Below are 21,801 nucleotides of genomic sequence, written 5' to 3'. Positions count from 1 at the left end.
ACCTAACAGTTAAGCGGTAAAATCGATTTCTGTTTTGAAAAGAATTAAAAATTATCTCCAGACTATTGTTTTGGGAAGAATACCTCGTCTGTCCTGCCATCTAATATTGAATTTCTACAAATTGCGATGGTGTAATTGCTGGCGTTGTCGAAATTAAGTCTAGAATAAACGACTTTTCCCATTTTAACTTCCTACATATTACGTAGGAATTTTTGTTTAGGATACAATTTCTTAGCTCGTGGCATTATGAAACGCAAAATAAATCCGCGTAAAAACAAAGGCCACAACACAATTTCAATACAAACAAACTTTTGTTTTACAAGCTAAAAAAAAGGAATGCACAAACGACATTTTGAAACAACTGAACATCGTGATGCGTAAAAGGTAACTACGCATGTAACTTGTAAAACAAAATTTCGGCCATGAATTTCTTAAAAACTGGCAAGGAAATTCCATTTTAAAGAAAGGGCGTGGTAAACGATTGATTTAAAGGGACGCCTGCGTATCTGAATTATTTTTGTGTTTCTAATTGCAAGAATAGACTCAATAAAGTGGTCATTGTCTAGCACAGAAAAGTACCAGTTTTCAACACGTTTCCTAACCACTTCCATTCAGTGTTCTCCTTATTGTGCCACATTATACGGTGGGCTGGTCTGAAATATAATGATAGAAGGATAATCTTTAAAATATACCAAAATGAAACAGCCTTAGTTAAGAAGGAAAACAAAGAAGAAACAGCAAGAATAAGGAAAGGAGTGAGACAGGGATGCCCACTATCTCCAGTAATTTTCAACGCATATATCCAAGAAGCAATAGACAAAATAAGAGAGAATATTGAAGTAGGAATAAAACTTAACGGAATGAAAATAGATATGTTGCGATATGCAGATGATATCGCCATAATTACAGAAAGGAAAGAAGATTTAGAAGCCGCACTCAATGAAATGGAAAACACCTTAAAAGAACAGTATGGAATGAAAATAAATAAGAAAAAGACTAAAGTGATGGTGAGTGGCGCCCTGAACTACAATGAACCCATACGAATAACAATAAAGGGAGAGAAACTAGGGCAGGTTACAGAATTTAACTACTTAGGTAGCAAAATAACAGCAGATGGAAGGAGCAAAAGTGACATTAAAAACAGAATACAACTTGCCAAAATAGCATTCAATGGAAAAAGAAACTTACTGACGAGTAGAAATGTTAGTTTAGACGTAAGAAAGAGAGTCATGAAAACCTATGTGTGGAGTACAGCCCTTTACGGATGTGAAACTTGGACTTGTGGAAAAGAAGAAAAGAGAAGATTAGAGGCATTCGAAATGTGGTGCTACCGGAGAATGGAAAAAATCAGCTGGCGAGACAAGGCTACAAACGAAGATGTCCTCAGAAGAGTGAAAGAAAACAGATCTCTTTGGCGAAATATACAGAAAAGAAGAATAACCTTCATAGGTCACATTTTACGGCATAACAATTTCATTAAGAGAATATTAGAAGGAATCATTGAAGGAAGAACTCGCCGAGGACGACCTAGATTAAGCTACATTCAACAAGTAATAAATGACATCGGGTGCCAGACCTATGCAGATATGAAGAAGAAAGTTGACAAAAGAACGGAATGGCGTGCTGCTGCCAACCAACCTGTGGGTTGATAACCGAAGAAGAGAGAAGAAGATTATACGGTGGTAAGTATTAGTTTTTGTGCTTATATCCGTATTTTGAGCATATGATATGTCATATCCTAAATATATGAAATGGATAATCTGTTCTTTAAAGGCAATCTGTAACAATGAGTGTGACTGTGTCAAAGTATAATAAAAAAAAGCTATTTCAACTATTTTAGTGGTCGCTGGCGCCTCCGGATACGGAAACGAAGTGTGCAGCTGGGCTGGGAACCTGTGGGGTAGGCACGCGCCGTCAAATGGGCCTCGCCTCGCCACAGACTGCTCGCTACTGCCGTCTGCACCCACGTGACGCGCCTGGCGCAGCGCCAGCCTATCAGCGTCCCCACGTGGCAGGCCCGTGCGCTGCCCGCCACACCGCTGAGTTGCAGGCACGTGGCCTGCTGTCTGCTACCCACTCACGTAAGGGGGCTCAGACGGCCCGTCGCTTTCGCGGAATTCAGCGCGGAGCAACTTCGGCTCCAGACCTTCAGTCGCCTGCTTCCCCCCCCCCCCCTCCACCCCCCCTCGGCCATTCCCATCCGCCCCCTTGCACCTCGTGAACTCCAGTACACGTGCGCGTCGCGACGACGTTTCGCCGTATCAGAGCGTACTTTGTGGCTTGTGCACGCGTGGATATCAAAGTACACGTAATTTAGTTTTTCAGTCTTTCTTCCAGCGTTTTTCGTCACGGACGGAAAAATGTTCCCACTGGATATCTTGCAACATTATAGATAAATTACTAAAGTGGAAACGAAATATTTTTAGTTTAAATGGTTCAAATGGCTCTGAGCACTATGGGACTCAACTGCTGTGGTCATAAGTCCCCTAGAACTTAGAACTGCTTAAACCTAACTAACCTAAGGACATCACACACATCCATGCCCGAGGCAGGATTCGAACCTGCGACCGTAGCGGTCGTGCGGTTCCAGACAGTACCGCCTTTAACCGCTCGGCCACTCCGGCCGGCATTTTTAGTTTAAATAACATTAAGGGACGGGACGAGAAGCGAATTTAAATTTTCTTTTCTGTTTATGTTTTTGCGCCGAGTGCGGAGAAGCTTTAACCAATCGATGGAAGCGCGCTCTGTGAATAACATCACGAAACAAACGAAGATATGAATAGCGCCAACAAGAAGCAGCACACGAGACAGCGTATGTTGTAATTTGTAAGGGAAAATTTCAAACTCTTCTCAGAGCAACCTACTACTCACAGAAGTTACAGTGAGATTACTCTCTGTGAAAAATGAACATATTACAATATTAAGCCTGCTTCGACTATGGTTTTGATTTTGGTCTCTTGATTGACACTCAGAAAGAACTGTGCCGGGTGATTCAAAATGAAAGAGCAGATTAAAGTTGTTTATTATAGACAAGCTATAAGAAACACAATCACGTTGTGCGTGTCACTGGATAGAGGAAGGTTCAAAATTTTGACACAGCTGCGCTGTTGTTTGTTTGTACCAATATGGCGACTACACCACATGAGAAATTATTTTGTGTTGGAATTTGCGTGAAATTAATGAATCCACTGTTCAGGTGCAACGTACATTCAGCCGTTCTTTCGCCAAGAAGCGCCTCTGCACATGCAGATTTATGACTTGGCTGCTGGTAAACCTTTCGGGGTACAAGGTCGTGGCCCACGAAACACTTTCGTTCCTAATGTTTCGTCCCGAACTGCGTTGGACATCTTCAGAGCCGTTGTTCCTCCGTTGAGTCTTGCCGACTGACTGGACGGACGTCTGTGAGCGACATATAGAAAAAACGGCGTGGCCGGAGTTACACGCGATAAGCAGAGATGATCCTTGTCAAAGGTAAAACTTAACTATCGATAGTCGGCAACACTCAAATGGTTCAAATGGCTCTGAGCACTATGGGACTTAACTTCTGAGATCATCAGTCCCCTGGAACTTACAATTACTTAAACCTAACTAACCTAAGGACATCACACACTTCCATGCCCGATTCAGGATTCGAACCTGCGACCGTAGCGGTCGCGCGGTTCCAGACTGAAGCGCCTAGAACCGCTCGGCCTCTCTGGCCGGCGGCACCACTCAATGGAGGAGCAACGCCTCTGAAGATGTCCAGCGCAGTTCTGGATGAAATGTTAGGAACAGGAGAGTTTCGTGGAGCACGATCTTAAACCCCAAAAGCCTTACCAGTAGCAATGTCACCCGGCCGCGAAAGCCTTCATTCTATCATCAGACGGTCATACAAAATTCTAGGGAACTAGCTGTATATTGGGAAGAGTACTGGACGGCCACGCACGTGTGTTGAAAATGTCGAGCGTATCCGAGATGTTTACACACGGACTATCGGTAGTCCACATCCTCAAACAACGGTATTGTGTGTTCTGAAACGACGCCTGCTTATAAAACCTTATAAGTTGCAGTTACTGCAGGAATTAAGTCCCGGCGACCACAAGAGAAGATACGAATTTTGCGTTTCATTTCTCCAGGACATGGCAGAGGACACGTTTTCCGAACGACTCATCTTTTGGGACGAATCGACGTTTCATCTACAGGGTACAATAAATCAGCGTAATATAAGAGTTTGGGAGTCACAAAATCCTGGCGTCGTCGTCGAACATGAAAGAGACTCACCGAAACTGAATGTGTTTTGTGCCGTCTCTGTTCACAAGTTTGTTGGCCTTCCTTTTTTGCGGAGGAAACTGTGACCTGGACACGCTACAAATTGGTTGTTTCCTCAGCTTCACGGAAATTCCAATGATTTCACTTTTACACATGACGACGCCACGCCTCACTATCACCTTGAAGTGTGTCGTTAACTTAACAACACCATCCCCAAGCGTTGGATTGGAGGAGGTGGACAACTAGATCTTGTTCGTTGCTTTTGTCCTCCCAGGTCACCAGACGTCACACCTTGCGATTTCTTTCTGTGGAGGTACATAAAAGACAGTCTTTGTCCCACTTATGGCGGCTACTATTCAAGAGGTGAGAAACTGAATTTTTGAAGCTGTCGATTCGTGTGACGAATGAAATGGACTACCGTTTCGATGTTCCTTGAGCAATGCATGGTGCTCGTGTTGTGTGTGCGGCATAGTGTCAGTGCGAACGGAAAACTCGGAACCTTCCTCTGTCCAGTGAGATGCTCACATTGTGTTTCTGTCTTGCGTAGCTTGTCTGTAATAAACCGTTCAAATCTATTCTCTCTTTCTGAATCATCACGTATGTATGAACAGGGAAAAGAGAATCGGCAGTGTTAAATAGGCTATTGAGGAATGTTAAGTGTCAATATTATTGGCGTTTAACCTCAAAGACAGAAATTATGGATCCTAGGTTTTTTTTCTTTACTTAAATGGAAATAATATATTGCTCTTGCTAATGACTGATGAAAGTGTAAAGCAGCATTATTCTTTGTTTCCATAAAATGGTGCAAGCAAACACAAATATTATGCATTTTTTGAGATCTGGAAGTATTGTCCTCTTTTACCTAGGCAGACGAACTCCGATTCCAGTCTCGTAAGCATTAAAAAACTTAACTCCGTCCTAACAGGCCTTGAAAGACCCAACGGTACCGATCGACCGCCGCGTCATACGGAGGGGCATGTGGTCAGCACACCGCTCTCCCGGCCGTATGTCAGTTTCCGAGACCGGAGCCGCTACTTCTCAATCAAGTAGCTCCTCAGTTTGCCTCACAAGGGCTGAGTGCACCCCGCCTGCCAACAGCACTCGGCAGACTGGACGGTCACCCATCCAAGTGCTAGCCCAGCCCGACAGCGCTTAGTTTCGGTTATCTAACGGGAATCGGCGTTACCACTGCGGCAAGGCCGTTGGCGTCGTACGCATTCATCATCATCATCATCATCATCATCATCATCATCATCAGTGTTCTGCCTAAAGGCAGGTTTTCACATGGTAGTTCTTCAGGCTGTCCGGTCTTCCGCCATCCTCTTCAGGTCTGCATAATTTCCTCTTCCCTTTATGTCGTCTATCACCTTGTATCTCCTTCTTCCTCTCAGTCTTCTCCCACAAACCAATCCTTGCAAAGCATCTACTAGCAAGCACTCCCTTCTCAATGAATCTCCCAACCAGTTCTTTTTCCTTTCTCTTACAACCTTCAGCAGAAATCTTCTCTCACCAACCCATTCCAATACTCTTTCATTACTCACTCTTTCCATCCAGCTTATTCTCTCCACTCTCCTCCACATCCACATCTCAAATGCTTCTAACCTTTTTTCATTCTCTCGTCTCAGTGTCCATGTTTCTGCCCCATATAGTGCCACACTCCAGACAAAACATTTGCCAGCCGTACGCATTAACTACGAATAATTAACAAAGAATATGAAACATTTGTTTCAGGTTAATTTGACGTACTGTTGCGTAACTTTGACAATGAGGAATATTTGACATTCCATCTTCGTGATAGAACGCACGACAAAAATCTGCAATGGCTAACAACTTTATTGTAAAGATCTAATATGATTATGCTCTTACTACTGACTACTGATGAGTTTTCAATGCTGGAACTATAATAACAGTATTAACAACTAACTGCCATTTTATAAAATACCTCTTAGAAGAACTTTGTTTTCATGTAGACCACTAGTAGTGTTGTAAATGTACACATCATACGCGCTAACAGGGACTGTGTTGACTTAGTTTATATATCCAGCGGCGAGTGTCGCCAAGTTCTGTTAGCACAGTCTCGCTTGGTGGTGATGGACAGACGCACTAAGTAACAGCGTGGACTGCTACGCGTTTATGACGTTTCACTTGAGACGCGACAGTTCTTTAACCACATTTATTTCACATCTCAAGATACTTCCAAGAGGCGAACATTCATAATTCCTAGGGTATTGGTACAAATGGATCCGAGCATTATGAGACTTAACTTCTGAGGACATCAGTCCCCTAGAACTTAGAACTACTTAAACCTAAGTAACCTAAGGACGTCACAAACATCCATGTCCGAGGCAGGATTCGAACCTGCGACCGTAGCGGTCGCGCGGCTCCAGACTGTAGCGCCTAGAACCGTTCGGCCACCCCGGCCGGCTCCTAGGGTAATATCTGGCTGAATCCACAGGTGCACTAAAGTAACTAATACCAAAAGAAGAACCATTTATTACTTAGGTGGTTTTTGTGCAGTGTTAGTTCCGAACCCTATTTGTTAATTACTTCCAACGATGAACGCCACAAACTTCTAAAAATGAGACAAAATTATTGCCAGTTATTAACATCATCAGTATGAAAATAAGAAAGTTTCAGTGTTTCTTTTTTTGGACTTACAATATGTAGTTAAGACAGAGCGAGGTGTATCGAAAATTCAGTGCAACAATAACAAGTGAACATGTAATTTTAAAGATTTTAAAAAAATTATGTTTATGGCTAAATATTACGTTAGTGCATAAGTTCGTTATGTTTTTGTTTTGTATGTTGGTATTCCGGTTGCTATGGATTTATTTCTCGAAAGTCATTTCCTGTTGTAGCTCACTGTTGCTACTTGAGTTTACATATTGTCATTTGAATGTGGTGAGTAGAGCTACGGGCGTTAGAAATTGCAGTGCCAAGTGGAGAAATCGGAACATTTCCGTCATGTTCTTCCGTTTTGAGTTCCAAAGATGGGTGACAGCAGCGGAGGCACCCAGAAACATTAGCGGCTTGTGAGGGGATAAGGACATTCGTCAGAGCACCTCACCTCAAGAAAATGGCTTTCTCGGTTTAAGGAGAATCATTTTGATATTAGTGTCTCTCCAGCTTGAGGAAGACTTTCGAGGTTTGATGACGATCGTTTGAACGCATTAATTGACAACGAACCACGTCAATGTATTCGAGAACTTGCAACTGCGATGAACTGTGATCATTCCACCATCGTGCACCATTTGCATGCAATGGAGAAGATTAAAAAACCGGGTGTATGGGTACCGCATGCTCTAAGCCAACATCACAAAAATCAGTGTGTGGCTGTATGTGCATCTCTGTGCTTTCTCGTCATCAACTAGATCGTGTTACTGTGTCGTTACTGGTGTCGTTACGCTGTCTTAAGGAAAAGAAAGGAATGGCTGAGCCGAAACAAAGCAGCAACCTGGATCCGGTGGAACAGCGGCGGTGCGATGTACTACGAATTGTTTACCTGTGGTGTAACCATAACTGCTGACATTTATTGTCAACAACTGAGGCGTCTTGCAGAACCAACTCCAAGAACAACAACCAGGAAGACTACATTAAGTGATGCTGCTTCACGATAATACCCCGCCCGCATTCTGCTAGACTGACAGAAAACACGATACAGGAGTTGTGTTGGGAAGTCATTTCGCACGCACCTTATTCACCTGATCTTGTGCCCTCAGATTTTCACCTCTTCCACTCTGTAAAAAAATCTTCAAGGAACCTTTTTTTTCCGGATGACAGTGCGTTCCAAATATGGTTCGACGAGTTCTTCACCTCAAAACCACGTGATTTCTACAGTCGCGGAATCTATAAGTTACCCCTACGTTGGCGGACTGTTGTAAATAGTGAAGGAGAATATATTATTGATGACTAAAGTCTCTGTTGTGTATATCTATCGTGTGTATTAAACTTATGGCACAACGCAACGAACTTACGAACCGCCGCAATATTTGCGAAGCTTGAGGGCAAATAAACATAACAATATAAGAAGTAGCCACACCTATATGACTATCGATTAATCATTCACAAGCAGGCTGTGTCATCCCAAACTCGTCCTATATTTGAATAAAATCCTTTTGTGTCATTATAAAACACTAAAACGGCAATACAAATGGCTCTGCCTCTTCAGGGCGACTAAACTGCTAGATTCTGGATGTTTCTGTTTCGCTACGTTCCCTGTGCATAGTTTATTTCGACTGTCAGGTAACAACTGAAGTCTCACGCTGGTATGCCATTGGGCAGTCGAAGTAAAGTTTCTTACGGAACGGTGGCTGCACGATATGCTATTATTGCATCTGCTACTATAACAGATAATCGGCACGAAACACCGAATCGGCAGCTTGTACTCCCTGTTTTCCTATATCAAGACGTCGATACGAGGCTACGGTCAGAGTGACATAGACGAAGGTCGCCACACGCCACCATCGTCAGAGGTCGTCCGATAACATTGACCGACAGCTTGGTCACAGAGAGTCCCATCTCTCAGTTTTTGGCGGTATGCATGCCACAACGCTTCTCAGTTTAGGGACGAGTCCTGAATTGCGGCTGCTTTGCTGCTACATCGGCGCCGAATGCGTCTGAATGAGCTGCATGCCCCAAGAAGAACGTGGCGAATATCACGCGCTCTTACTTCATTTACTAGGACAGCCAGACAAGTTTTACGATTGTACGAGGATGAAGACGAACGTTCTCTTACACACTCGAGGTGATTTGTGGTGACACTGACAAGAAATCCAACTTCACAAAATACATTTCAGCGGAAGAGAGGATAGTCATAGCCACACGGTAACTTCTTTAATTCATTCTGTTTAAGACCTTGTTCAAAAGGTGAGGCTCCTCTTATATACTACTCGGTACAGCACCTCACACACGAGCTGGTGAAATAATACAATGGGCAGGATACAGCTGTTCAACTCGTTGACGTGGCCGCTAGTGGTCCCAGCAGAGCATCATACCTTACGCCGTGTGGTTGGCCTGGCGGTGGAAAACACTAAGCGTGTGGCACTCAACCTGGTAACTGAATTTGCTCACAAATCATTTGCATAATCCAGGTTATGCAATCAGTTAATTGTCTGCAAATAAATTTAATTTACCTACGCTCAACATATATATCATGGATAGCAAAGAAAAGTCGTAGGTTTTATATTACAATGGAATGAAAACAGTTTTAATACAAAAATATCTAATTACAATTTACGAACGATTTCTCAGTGTAGAAATTACACAGTCCATATTTGGCCACTTCCTAGAAATGCGTTACACTATGTGAGCCACATTTTTCTACTTTATACAGAGTAGGCACTGGTCTTCAATTGTTGCGGACCACAGCATCAGACAGACATACTGTTGTTGTTGCTCATGTGTTCTGCGCCTGGCTGGTTTGGTGAGGAAGTGGTAGGGTGCGATGAGTGTGGGAATTTTTGAAGCATTGCCTGATTTTCAATTAAGACCTGTTGCAATTTAACCCGCGTGATTAATTTCAAATGCTGTGGCACGGCACGTAAGTGCGGCAATAAACTCATGAGAAAGTAATAGTCTTCATCATACTCTTCACCCTTTTGTTTCTTACAATTCATTGATTCTAGGTGTACTAACTTAGCCTTTTCCAGTTCTATGAGATTGTAAATTGGATCTGTTTTCTTTCGAGGCCTCTTCTTGGCCCATTTAAATAGATTTTCAGCCGCAACACTTTCGTCCGGAGTCAAAGAGTGGTATCTTTCATCGTCCGCTTGTTCTGAAAATGAATCGTCTTCTAGTGATGTTTCGTCATTATATGATACAACTTGTATGTCCGCTACGTCGGCCATCAAATCCGCTGGGTCAGATTTCACGGATTTTGGAACATTTCCAACGAGACGCTTTGAAGCATACGTGTCTTGTAGAAAGTTCATTTGGTGGAAGTACTTCCATTTCGAGAAACTGCCCACTGATGCAGAACCTGTTGGCGGATTATTCTTCGCAAGTTCCCGTCGATACGTGTCTCTTAAATTCTGCCATTTTGATTTCACATTGGAACCTAAAAATACACACATGATAAATCAGTTTTGATCGATCCGCTCGCACAAATATTTGTAAAACTATAACACAATAAAAAGAGACGGCTAAAGAGCAGATGGGTTAAGAGACGCTTATTTGGTTTTACTGAGTTTGCGAGCAGATGTAGACGAATCGTTAAGTTGGAGATAACCACTAGGAGAACGGTGCAGTAACTATCATGATCACTTACAACACACGTTACCGATATAACAATCAGAATAAGCCCATATCTTAACCCATCTGCGCTTCCACCAAACGATCGTCAGAATTATACAGGGTGATTCAAAAAGAATACCACAGCTTTAGGAATTTAAAACTCTGCAACGACAAAAGGCAGAGCTAAGCACTATCTGTCGGCGAATTAAGGGAGCTATAAAGTTTCATTTAGTTGTACATTTGTTCGTTTGAGGCGCTGTTGACTAGGCGTCAGCATCAATTGATGCTAAGATGGCGACCGCTCAACAGAAAGCTTTTTGTGTTATTGAGTACGGCAGAAGTGAATCGACGACAGTTGTTCAGCGTGCATTTCGAACGAAGTATGGTGTTAAACCTCCTGATAGGTGGTGTATTAAACGTTGGTATAAACAGTTTACAGAGAATGGGTGTTTGTGCAAAGGGAAAAGTTCTGGACGGCCGAGAACGAGTGATGAAAATGTAGTACGCATCCAGCAAGCATTTGTTCGCAGCCCAGGAAAATCGACTCGCAGAGCTAGCAGAGAGCTGCAAATTCCACAATCAACTGTATGGAGAGTCCTACGAAAAAGGTTAGTTATGAAACCTGAACGTCAACTATCCGAGGCGATGGATCGGCCGCCAGGCAGCCCGTGACAGAGCACTTCATCACTGGCCTCCAAGAAGCCCTGATCTTACCCCCTGCGATTTTTTCTTATGGGGGTATGTTAAGGATATGGTGTTTCGGCCACCTCTCCCAGCCACCATTGATGATTTGAAACGAGAAATAACAGCAGCTATCCAAACTGTTACGCCTGATATGCTACAGAGAGTGTGGAACGAGTTGGAGTATCGGGTTGATATTGCTCGAGTGTCTGGAGGGGGCCATATTGAACATCTCTGAACTTGTTTTTGAGTGAAAAAAACCTTTTTAAATACTCTTTGTAATGATGTATAACAGAAGGTTATATTATGTTTCTTTCATTAAATACACATTTTTAAAGTTGTGGTATTCTTTTTGAATCACCCTGTATAGAAAACACATGAAGCCATCTGGGTGAAATTGCATACAAAACATATATGTCTGTTCCGACTACAGAAGATTTCCGCAAAATGGTAAACGATTACGAGTATTTGTGGAAATTTCCCAGTTGCATAGGAAGCATTTACTGCTAAAACAGTCACATAAGAAGTCCTTGTTTAACGGGATTTCTCTACAACAGTTATAAAAAGAACTTGTCTATCCGGCTTCAAGGCGTCGCAGACGCCAGGTACATACAGATTTATAGCTGTGGAGGTAGGAACATATGGGAGACAGAATAATAGTGGTGTTATTGTATATAATGCCGTCCACCATAACTCCTTCAATGCATAACCCAGTAAAACTCTGCCAGGAACAGATTTTATTGTACCTCCCGTTTTGCTGTGTGGTCAAGGATATCCTCTGAATGATTCTTCATGCGACACAATTTGGTCACCATACGGATCAACAAAGGAAAATCTTCAATTACTGCGTATCTAGAACTAGATGAGTGACTGAGCATCTCTTTGGAATTCTTGTAAGCAAATAGAACGTCTCAAGGCAGAACTTCAATTATGTGCTCAATTTGATGATACAGTTGCAAAATGTTTTTGGCTACTACCCACCATTCTTGCTGCACCACAAGTAATAAGTGTAAGTCTGTCAACGGCTAGCAACGTTATGCAGTACAAGGAAAATAATGATGGTAATGACCTTGATAAAGGTGCAGAACGTTTTAATCGGTCTTGAAGGAGACCACGTGAAGTACATGAAGCACTTAAACAATACTTTATAAGCAGTAGAGCTCTACCTCAACATTATAATTCAGTTTAAATGCGGCGAAACACTGAATTATTTTTGAATTACATTATGTCGTATTTTCCTGTACCTGTGTATGTAATAAATTTTTAAATAATAGCACCTTACAATTTTACATTCTGTTTCTATTATTGCAGAAGATGATAATGATCAACAGATTACAGCTACTTGCAAGAACAGAATTATGTACTTTCTTTACACGTAAACATGTTTCATGACAGTTGTGGCACCAATGGATCTTTTTTTACTATCTGTGACGAAATACCAAGAATTCACAAGCGGAATAAGCTAATCACAGCTGTGATGATTTCAGAACTGCAACAGCAGATCACTTACGCAGAAACATGTGGACATTTTGACAGACAAATGTTTCCCCAGAAAAACAGATGCAAGATGTCTAACAAATCCCAAGTAATAATGGGACACAATTTTATCCAGTATGAGGCTCAATTTTTGATACAAGAATAAGAATGCCCCATGAGATCACCAATAAGTGGTTCACTGATTAACATCTTTCATAACCACACTGAGAAGAAAATCTCTGAGGAAAGAAAAAAACCTAGAGAGTAGAAAGTAATACCTATTAATACCACAATATCGATTGCATGATTTGTCTTTTGGATGAAACGGGTGACTGAATGCAGCAGCTACACACAAACATCAACACTGCCCATCCAAAAATCCATCTCATAACCGAAACTGAAACAGACAAGAAAACACACTTTACACACATCACTCTAGAAACTAAAAACCACCATTACCACTTCTCAGTGTACAAGATGCCCACAACAACCACACAATAATCCTAAACAGATCTGGCAACACATTAACAGTCCAGGTTCAAATACCTTCTACACACACTAAAGAGAATCCTAGCGAATAAATACAGAACGTCAGGAGTTGTCAACACGAGTCGTTGGGTTTGGCCAGTGACATAACGTTAATGGCTGCTGTCATGTCGCCTTTTGGTGCCTATATTCACAGTGCTGTTAGTTGGCGAAGCGAACCCCAAAGAATATGAAAGCATAAAACGCTGGTAGTGGTGACACACTGATCTGTAGCTTAACCCGAGTATAGGTTAGGTTGGAATGTGGAAGTTTTCTTGTGAATTTTCAAAGCCAACGAATGTGAAACTAAACAAATCTGACTGTGGTGACTGGCTGCCTGAGGTCTAGGTTCTGTTGTGAGCGCTCGAAGCCAACCAATTTGATATTTAAAAAATACCTGACTGTGATGACAGACTGATCTGTAGCTTAGCACATTTGAAAAGAACTGCCAAAACAACACGTTATATGGTAGTCGCCTTATTGTTTATGGTGTTTGTTCCATGTTTCCTCTGTTACTGGTCAAAGCCGACATTCGTATCGTTCCTCTATATCCAATAAAGCTACTTGCAGGAACTTAACATAGACAAATTCCTAAAGAAATTTGGGACAACTGAAACATGGAAAATAAACACACAAAAGACACAAAACACTTACATGAAAAGTGCAACACTATGCAACGGTAATACTCACATAACCAAAAGGAGCAATCCAGGACATCAAGATTGGGATGCCTCATACAACAGGAACAAATGGCACACACTGACATTTGATAACAAACTAACCCAGTGTGTGCGAAGTATCATGAGAAAACAAGAAATACAAGTGACATAAAAAATACAATTTGTTACAGAGAGGATTAAAATTACCCTATACAACTTGGAATAAATTCAGCCTAAGAGACACATTTCAATTAACCAGCAGTGACTGTCATTCAGCCTGTGTGTGACAGACCCACATGACATACAAGAAGATGCTGTGAACATCTACAGCACTGAAAAGTGGAAACATGTACATCACATTTGCAAACCATCCCACAATTACAGAATATCACTCTGCTAGCATAAAAACACCAGTAAGCAGCAATAACATTTCAAAGACAGCTAAACTGGTTCTCTGCCACTAGCCAGAAGTGATCCAGTACTGCTAACTTTAAGCATCAAACATGACATCTCTCACATTTTCACTTGAAAAAAATATTTTTAGGTTATAGTTTATTTTCCGATACAGATTTTGTCTGCGCTGCAGACAGCATGCTGCATTAAGTACAGTGTGCTAATTATATGTTGGTCGATTCCAGAGTGGGTCTTGCGGGAGGGGGGGGGGGGGGCGGAGGAGGCAAGACGGGCCACCATATTGACCCCTAAGGGATGAGGAACCGTAGTGTAAGTATCTTAACCAGTGGCTCATGCTTCCACGAAAGCGTAGGTCACGTCCAGATGCAAAAATCACTTATATGTTGTTCCTGATTAAGACTGAAATCGTCTTTTGTATCGAGGTGCTTAACAAATATCCTAATTGCAACAATTACATACGTTTATCACCAACAAAGAAAACAGTACGAAATAGTTTGACGTACAACAGTGTGACGCACAAAACAGTGACACAGCGGACAATGACTACCTTATATATTACTCTCAATTAGATAACATTGACAGCGGCCAAACACAAAAAAAAAAAAAAACTGTCTACAAGCCTTCCCACTTCTACCAATTCAGACACGGGGCTGATATGCCAATTTTAAGTTAAAACACTGTGTAGACATAAGGCTGAAGTGCATAAACAGCCACAGAGTATGCATAATGCAATAAGTAACGTTCAATTAATTATTATTAAACTTTTAAGTTGTTACTTACTTGTCGTTTCCAATAAAGTAGCGATTTCAAACCACAGACTCCTAGCCACATCCCTATTATGATAATTCGCATCCTCAGGGTGCCACAAACTCCTCCTTTCGTGGACTAAGCTTATAAGCTTCTCACAGTCCATGTTTTCTGCATGACAAAGTCGCCCAATTCGACCAAAGAAAACAATTTCACCGACTGTCGTCCGAAGTTTGTACGTCGGGCGAGGCTGCACTGAGGCTGCGCATGCAATGGCGTACGGCTTTGAGAAGATCGGCCGTCGTCGGCCGATGTCGGTCGTCGCCGGAATTCCCCGACGAGCCGACCTTGCGACAGGAAGGCAACTGCGGCTTCGCTACGAACGCGACCGTTGGTAGCCGAAACGTTACGAAGTTATCGCTTGCGGTGGCGCGAGATGTTGTGAGGCGGAGGGGGAGGGGGGCACACGTCACGATGACTCGCTTTAAGTGCTATGGGTTGTTTTCCGTTCGTAGCGTGGTTGTGTTTGTAGCGTTGTTAATTAAGCGATTTACGTCTTCCACCGTGGCTGAAACTAAGCAGTACGGAAAGGCGTACGCCTGCAGCAAAATGTATTACATGTCTCTCAAGCGCATCTAGGGAAGCTGAATGTTGCGGCGCCTCTTCTAAGAAGCCAAAAAGCTTATACGTTCCAGTGTCATCTCTGCAACAAAATTTTCAGTTGTGAGAAGAAGTCAACGAAGTCATGATATAAGGATGTTGGTGATAACAGATAGCTGCCTTTGTAATAATATAGAGCTCACACACGAAATACAGCTTAAGAGCTCACACGCGAAATACAGCTTAAGAGCGAAAAACTAAATATTTATACTTTAATGACTTTCAGAGAAACGAGAAACAACAGAGTAGTCGATACATTTATGGTATGTCAAGAAAGGTGGCTGCTGAAGACATTGTTATATATGCGATCGTTCAGACTATTTTACCTCTAAAGGTGAAGGCGCCAGGCATTTAAAGCTGCAAGACAGCATTAAATTCAAAGGAGTGTGTCCAGCAAGGATGAAAGTGCATCAAGCTGAAGACGGGACCTGCCTTGTGAAATTTATCTCGACTCACGTTGGACATGAAAATGATCTTAGTCATTAAAGTTTACAAGAAAAAGAGGATGACAGTAAAGCTGCAGATACAGAAAAATAAATTTCATTTCAAGTTATTGTGGACAGAATTCCGGACTTAGTGACTATCTCCGCCAGACACCAGAATGATGGGCCCCAGCGTGGAGGCATCGTATAGTCCACGAGTGATGAATTTTATCCACGATTTAAAATTTCAGGTTTTGTGTTAGTAATAACAAACACTGCGCAAAATGAAATACTGAAGTGCAGAAATGACTTGAGTGTGGACTGAGGACCGCTTCGGCTTAATAATTATAGTTTTGGTCTCGCTACATTAGTAAGTAGTATTAGATGACATGAGACAAAGATTTCCATGTGCTTTTCTTATTTGTAATAGAAGAGATGACATGAGACAAAGATTTCCATGTGCTTTTCTTATTTCTAATAGAAGAGAAAGTCAAGCGTTGTCCATATTTTTCACTATATTTTACGTGGGGATCGGAAAAATATTCCAAAGGTCCGTAAGTCACACTTAGCAGATTTCGTCTATAATGCCTGGAACTTTACATGGCAAGTGGACAGAATGTGGAGGAAGAATATAAACAATAAACTCACAGCCCAAGGACAACAAGCAGATGTTTACAAGCCGATCAGAACTTTGTTGGAAGAGACAGATTCTGCTGCAATTAATGCGATGCTTCGTGCTGCTCTTAATAGGAAGGATGGTGACGAAGGTCGTCAGAGTTAGCAACTTACGTCCAGGAGAACTGTGCCAATAACGTAGAATACAAGCCTTTCTGCCACGGACTGCATGCTTGTACAAATACGATCATGCAAACAGAAAGGATGTCCCACAATGTATCTCCATGCGAAGGACGTGAAACGTCAAGCTAAAGCAATATTCGCGCTAATATAGTTCATCCGGGATAATTGTCCTTACAAAAGGCAAACTGACATACAGAATAAAAGAAATTGTCGTAAGTACAAGTCAAGTTCAAAAAGGTGATGATTTTATAGGAAGAATACAGATGGAAGGTCAAAAATAGGCGAAATGTATTTCCTGCAAGAAAATGATGTTCAGTGACGATGTAAACTGACGTGTGATGAACGCAAAACATGCATCCGCATGCATGTATGTATTCCTGCACGCGTTTGGACTACAGCATAAAATTGAACACTTGCAGACTCATGCATAGTGTAGGTCAACTTCAAGTGCACGAGCTACATGTTGCAAATTCTCCTGACAAGGAAGATCTAATAACAAGCAGTGAACACACTGGTACTGCTCAAGAGCTTTGGCCAAAGTAACCGCACAGCAAACACTAAGGGCATCATATCGTTGTCACAACAGAGGAACATAATTATTCGCGATACGCGGGAAAGCCGGGTTTGAGTTCCTGCTTGGCACAAATTTTCATCTGTCACAAACATCTGGATTCGTAAAATGAGAATAAATTCCGTGCTATTTACCACAGCTTTCGCCACCAGAACAGCGTCACTTCCTTCAGGTACGCATGCACGTCTGGGGAATATTGTAACGTTACACTGAGGTGACAGAAGTCACGGGGGACACCCTAATGCTGTGTCCGATGTCCTTTTGTCCTACGTAGCGCAGCAATTTGACGTGGCATGGACTCAAGTTGTTGAAAGTCCCGTGCAAAATATTGAGGCATTCTACCTCTATAGCAATATATAATTACGAAAGTGCTGCCAGTGCGGTATTTTGTTCACGAACTGACCTCTCGATTATCTCCCATAAATGTTGGATGGAATTTATGTCGTGCGATCTGGATGGCCAAATCATGTGTTCAAACTGTCCAAAATGTTCTTCAATCCAAACGCGAACAACTGAGGCCCGGTCACAAGGCGAATTACCATCCATAAAAATTTCGTCATTGTTTGGGAACACGAGGTCCATGAATGGCTGTGAATGGTCTCCAAGTAGAAGAACATAACTATTTGCAGTCAATGATCGGTTCAGTTGGACTGGAGGACCCAGTCCATTCCATTTAAACATAGCCCACACGATTATGGAGTCACCAGCTTGCACAGTCTTGTTGACAAACTGGGTGCATGGCTTCGTGATATCTGCGTCTCACTCGAACCCTACCAATAGCTCTTACCAGGTGAAATCGCGCTCATGTCATCAGGCCATAGTTTCCCAGTCGTCTAGAGTTCAACCAATACAATTATTAGCCCAGAAGAGGCACTTCAGGCGATATCGTGCTGTTAGCAAAAGGCATTCGTGTCAGTCATCTGCTGCCATAGCCCATTAACGCCAAATTTCGCCCCACTGTCCTAATGGATACGTTTGTCGCATATCCCACATTGATTTCTGTGGTTACTAGACGCTTTGTTGCTTGTCTGTAAGCACTAACAATACTTTGCAAATGCCGCTGTTCTCTGTCGTTAAGTGAAGGCCGTTGGCCACTGCGTTGTCCATGATGAGAGATAATCCTTGAAATTTAGTATTCTCGGCACACTCTTGCCACTGTGGCCTCGACGATTTTACAAACAGAGTGTCCCATGCATCTAACTGTGACTACCATTCTGGGTTCAAAGTTTGTTAAGTACTGTTGCGCTGCCATTATCACATCCGAAACCTTTACACAAATCAACTCAGCACTAACGACATCTCCGCCAATGCACTGCCCTTTTATAGCTCATGTACATGATACTACTACCCTCTGTACGAGTGCACATCGCTATCCCATGACTTCTGTCATCTCCGTGTAAACACAGACATTGTAACTATCAGTGACATAATTATTGCTCTGTTACTTCATTTGGTTAACAACAAAACCACAATACACGTGCATCCTTAAAAATATTTCAATACTGCAAGAAATAGTGGCAGTGGGTGATGTCACAAATGAGGAAGAAATGAGATGTTTATTATTTGCAGTTTCAAATACAATATTAAGTGCAGTCAGAAGTAGAACATGATATTCAACTTTTCAGTTGTGTGTTCTGTGTTTCTTTTTCCTCATTACTGTCATATTCATTTATGGATTTTTTATTTATATACTGGCATTACTCAAATAGCTATTTATGTCAGTTGAGTAAATGGTAAGTGTAGTGGACTGACAAGACAGCCAGTCCACAGTGACGGGTAACCGAAAGACACGCGTTTACACACGCCGGCTGGCGTTTGGTCTGAAACAGGATACGTAATGAATGCTATAAAGAAAAGTACGTAGCTGCTGGAATACTTAACTTTAATCCATCATTTGTATACAGCATTCTTGATGATACAAGTGAGACTCTCTCTAGAAATGGCTAATGGCGCCTTGCTAGGTCGTAGCCATGGACTTAGCTGAAGGCTATTCTAACTGTCTCTCGGCAAATGAGAGAAAGGCTTCGTCAGTGTAGTCGCTAGCAAAGTCGTCGTACAACTGGGGCGAGTCCTAGTACGTCTCTCTAGACCTGCCGTGTGGTGGCGCTCGGTCTGCAACTACTGACAGTGGCGACACGCGGGTCCGACATGTACTAATGGACCGCGGCCGATTTAAAGCTACCACCTAGCAAGTGTGGTGTCTGGCGGTGACACCACAGTAAGGATACTGTGGCAGTATGGTAACATGCGTAGTAAAGCACCTGTTACCACTGCTGCAGGACATTTTAATCACTCTTCATGGAGACCATATGAAATGTGTGAAGCATTTAAACATTACTTTACTGGCAAAGCTATACCTCAACATAATAATTCACACTGACTTATATTTGAATTGCACCATAAAAAATGTTGCTATATCTGTATATCATCAAACAGTTTTAAATTCTGTATGTGTGATTGCAGAAAATAATAATAATAATTAATGAGATCTAGCTTCTTGCAGGAACCTAAGTTGCTTTGTTTTCACCTACACATGTTTAACCGCAGTTGTGGCATCAACAGTGGACCTTCCTTTATTACCTGTGTTAAAATACCTGTGTTATATAAAGTTAAACAAATGTTCACAAACTGAATGTGCTAATTAGAACTGTGATGAATTTTAGTACTGCATCAGTGTGTCAACAACAAAAACATTGTTGTAATATTTTTCAAACATCTCAAATGCAATAATACAACAATTTTTTTAAGTTTAAGAATCAGTATTTCACACAACAGGAAGAATGCCGCATGGAGTCATTAATAAGTGGCTCACTGACCAACATCTTCCATAACCACAGTGAGAAGCAAATCTTTGAGGAAATAAAAAGCCTTGACAGTGAAAGTAATATATTGGCACTGCTACGTCGATAAAATAATTTGCCTTGTATACAAAAAAAGGTGTCTGAATGAAACAGCTACACACAAACATCAACACTGTTAACCCAACAGCCCTCTCACAACTTAAATTGCAATAGACAGGCAAATACATTTCCTACACATCACACTACAAACTAGAAACCACCAATACCTATTACCTGTACGTAAGAAGCCCACAACAATCAGCAGAATAATCTACAGCACACAAACAGGCCAGATTGAGATACCTCCTACCCACAGAATTTCAATGAATGAACGTAGCTACTTGCAGGAACCAAAAATTGGACAGAAAACACACAAAAGAGAAATGCAACACTATGGAACAGTAATAATCACACAGCAGGAAGGAACACACGAAGATGAGAATGACTCATAAAACAGGAACAGTTAGCACACACTGACATTTGATAACAAATTGAACCATAGTGTGTGAAATATTATGAGGAAACAAGAAGTATAACTGACACAGTGAACAGACAACACACTGTCATGTACAGAACAGGCAACAACCATCCTGGAAAACTTCAAATAACGTCATCAAATCAGTTATATTAATCTAAAATGACGGTCATGCAGCCCACGTCAGACAGGCATGCCTGCCTCTTATAGTAAGGTAATCTGAGCAGCTAGAGCTATTGGAAATGGAAGCGCATACTTCCAATTTTAAAACCTTTTTTTATTAACAGTGTCACCCCCACTAGCATAGAATCACCAGTAGTCAATGATAACAATTTGTAGACAGCTAAACTGACCCTCAACTACAATCCAAAAAAAGATCCACAACAGTTATTTTAACTGTCAAAAGACATTTCTCAATTGAACAAATAATTTTTGAGCTGACACTTCAGGTCTAAAATTTCTGATACAAATTTTATCCGTGTTGCAGATGACGTGTGGTGCTGCTAGACCAGAAGCTGGTATCGATAAACATCCACAGAACATACACAAGGCAAGAAAGGTAATGTACATTTAATTAACATTAAACTTTAAGATGTTACTTACTTGTGGTTCTCAATAACATCGCAATTTCTGACCACAGATTTCGAGCTATATCCCTATTGTGATAATTCCCATCCTTAGGATGTCACAGACTCCTTCTTTCTTGGACTAAATTTATAAGTTTCTCACAGTCCATCTTTTGTATGTGAGAAAGTCACCAGATTTGATCTGAATCTCATGGATTGCTGTCCAACGTTGGCAGTCGGTGGAATTTTCTGACGTTGGTGACAGTGTGACCGCAGATGCAATTTATGTCAGTATGCTGAGACTATCACTGAAAGAATTTATTAAGAATATTTAACATGTAAATCTTGTTTGTTTATTAATTGCATTGAATCTTTTTGCTGTACAATTCATCTCTTGTTAGCAGGAAATAAGAAGTACATGGTGCCATCAAAGTGTAGTAGTAGTAGTAGTAGTAGTAGTAGAAGCAGTTTTATTCATCAGTAGATAA

General features: G+C 41.6%; 2 protein-coding genes across 2 annotated transcripts in view; both read right to left on the bottom strand.

The window, feature by feature from the left end:
* LOC126161322 (PRL-1 phosphatase) overlaps window positions 1-21,801 on the bottom strand; it is a 656,036-nt gene that overhangs the window by 586,960 nt on the left and 47,275 nt on the right. The gene's annotated exons all lie outside the window — the stretch shown is intronic.
* On the bottom strand, window positions 9,433-15,364 carry LOC126161321 (uncharacterized). The gene is made up of 2 exons (XM_049917074.1): window positions 15,015-15,364; window positions 9,433-10,303 (listed from the first exon to the last, which is right to left on the bottom strand). The coding sequence occupies exons 1-2, from the start codon at window positions 15,145-15,147 to the stop codon at window positions 9,618-9,620; spliced, it is 819 nt and encodes a 272-aa protein (XP_049773031.1). The 5' UTR covers window positions 15,148-15,364; the 3' UTR covers window positions 9,433-9,617.

This window comes from Schistocerca cancellata, chromosome 2, assembly GCF_023864275.1.
Source record: "Schistocerca cancellata isolate TAMUIC-IGC-003103 chromosome 2, iqSchCanc2.1, whole genome shotgun sequence".
Taxonomy (NCBI): domain Eukaryota; kingdom Metazoa; phylum Arthropoda; class Insecta; order Orthoptera; family Acrididae; genus Schistocerca; species Schistocerca cancellata.
Note: the sequence above shows the minus strand (reverse complement) of the source record. Positions and strands in the feature narration are given on the sequence as shown.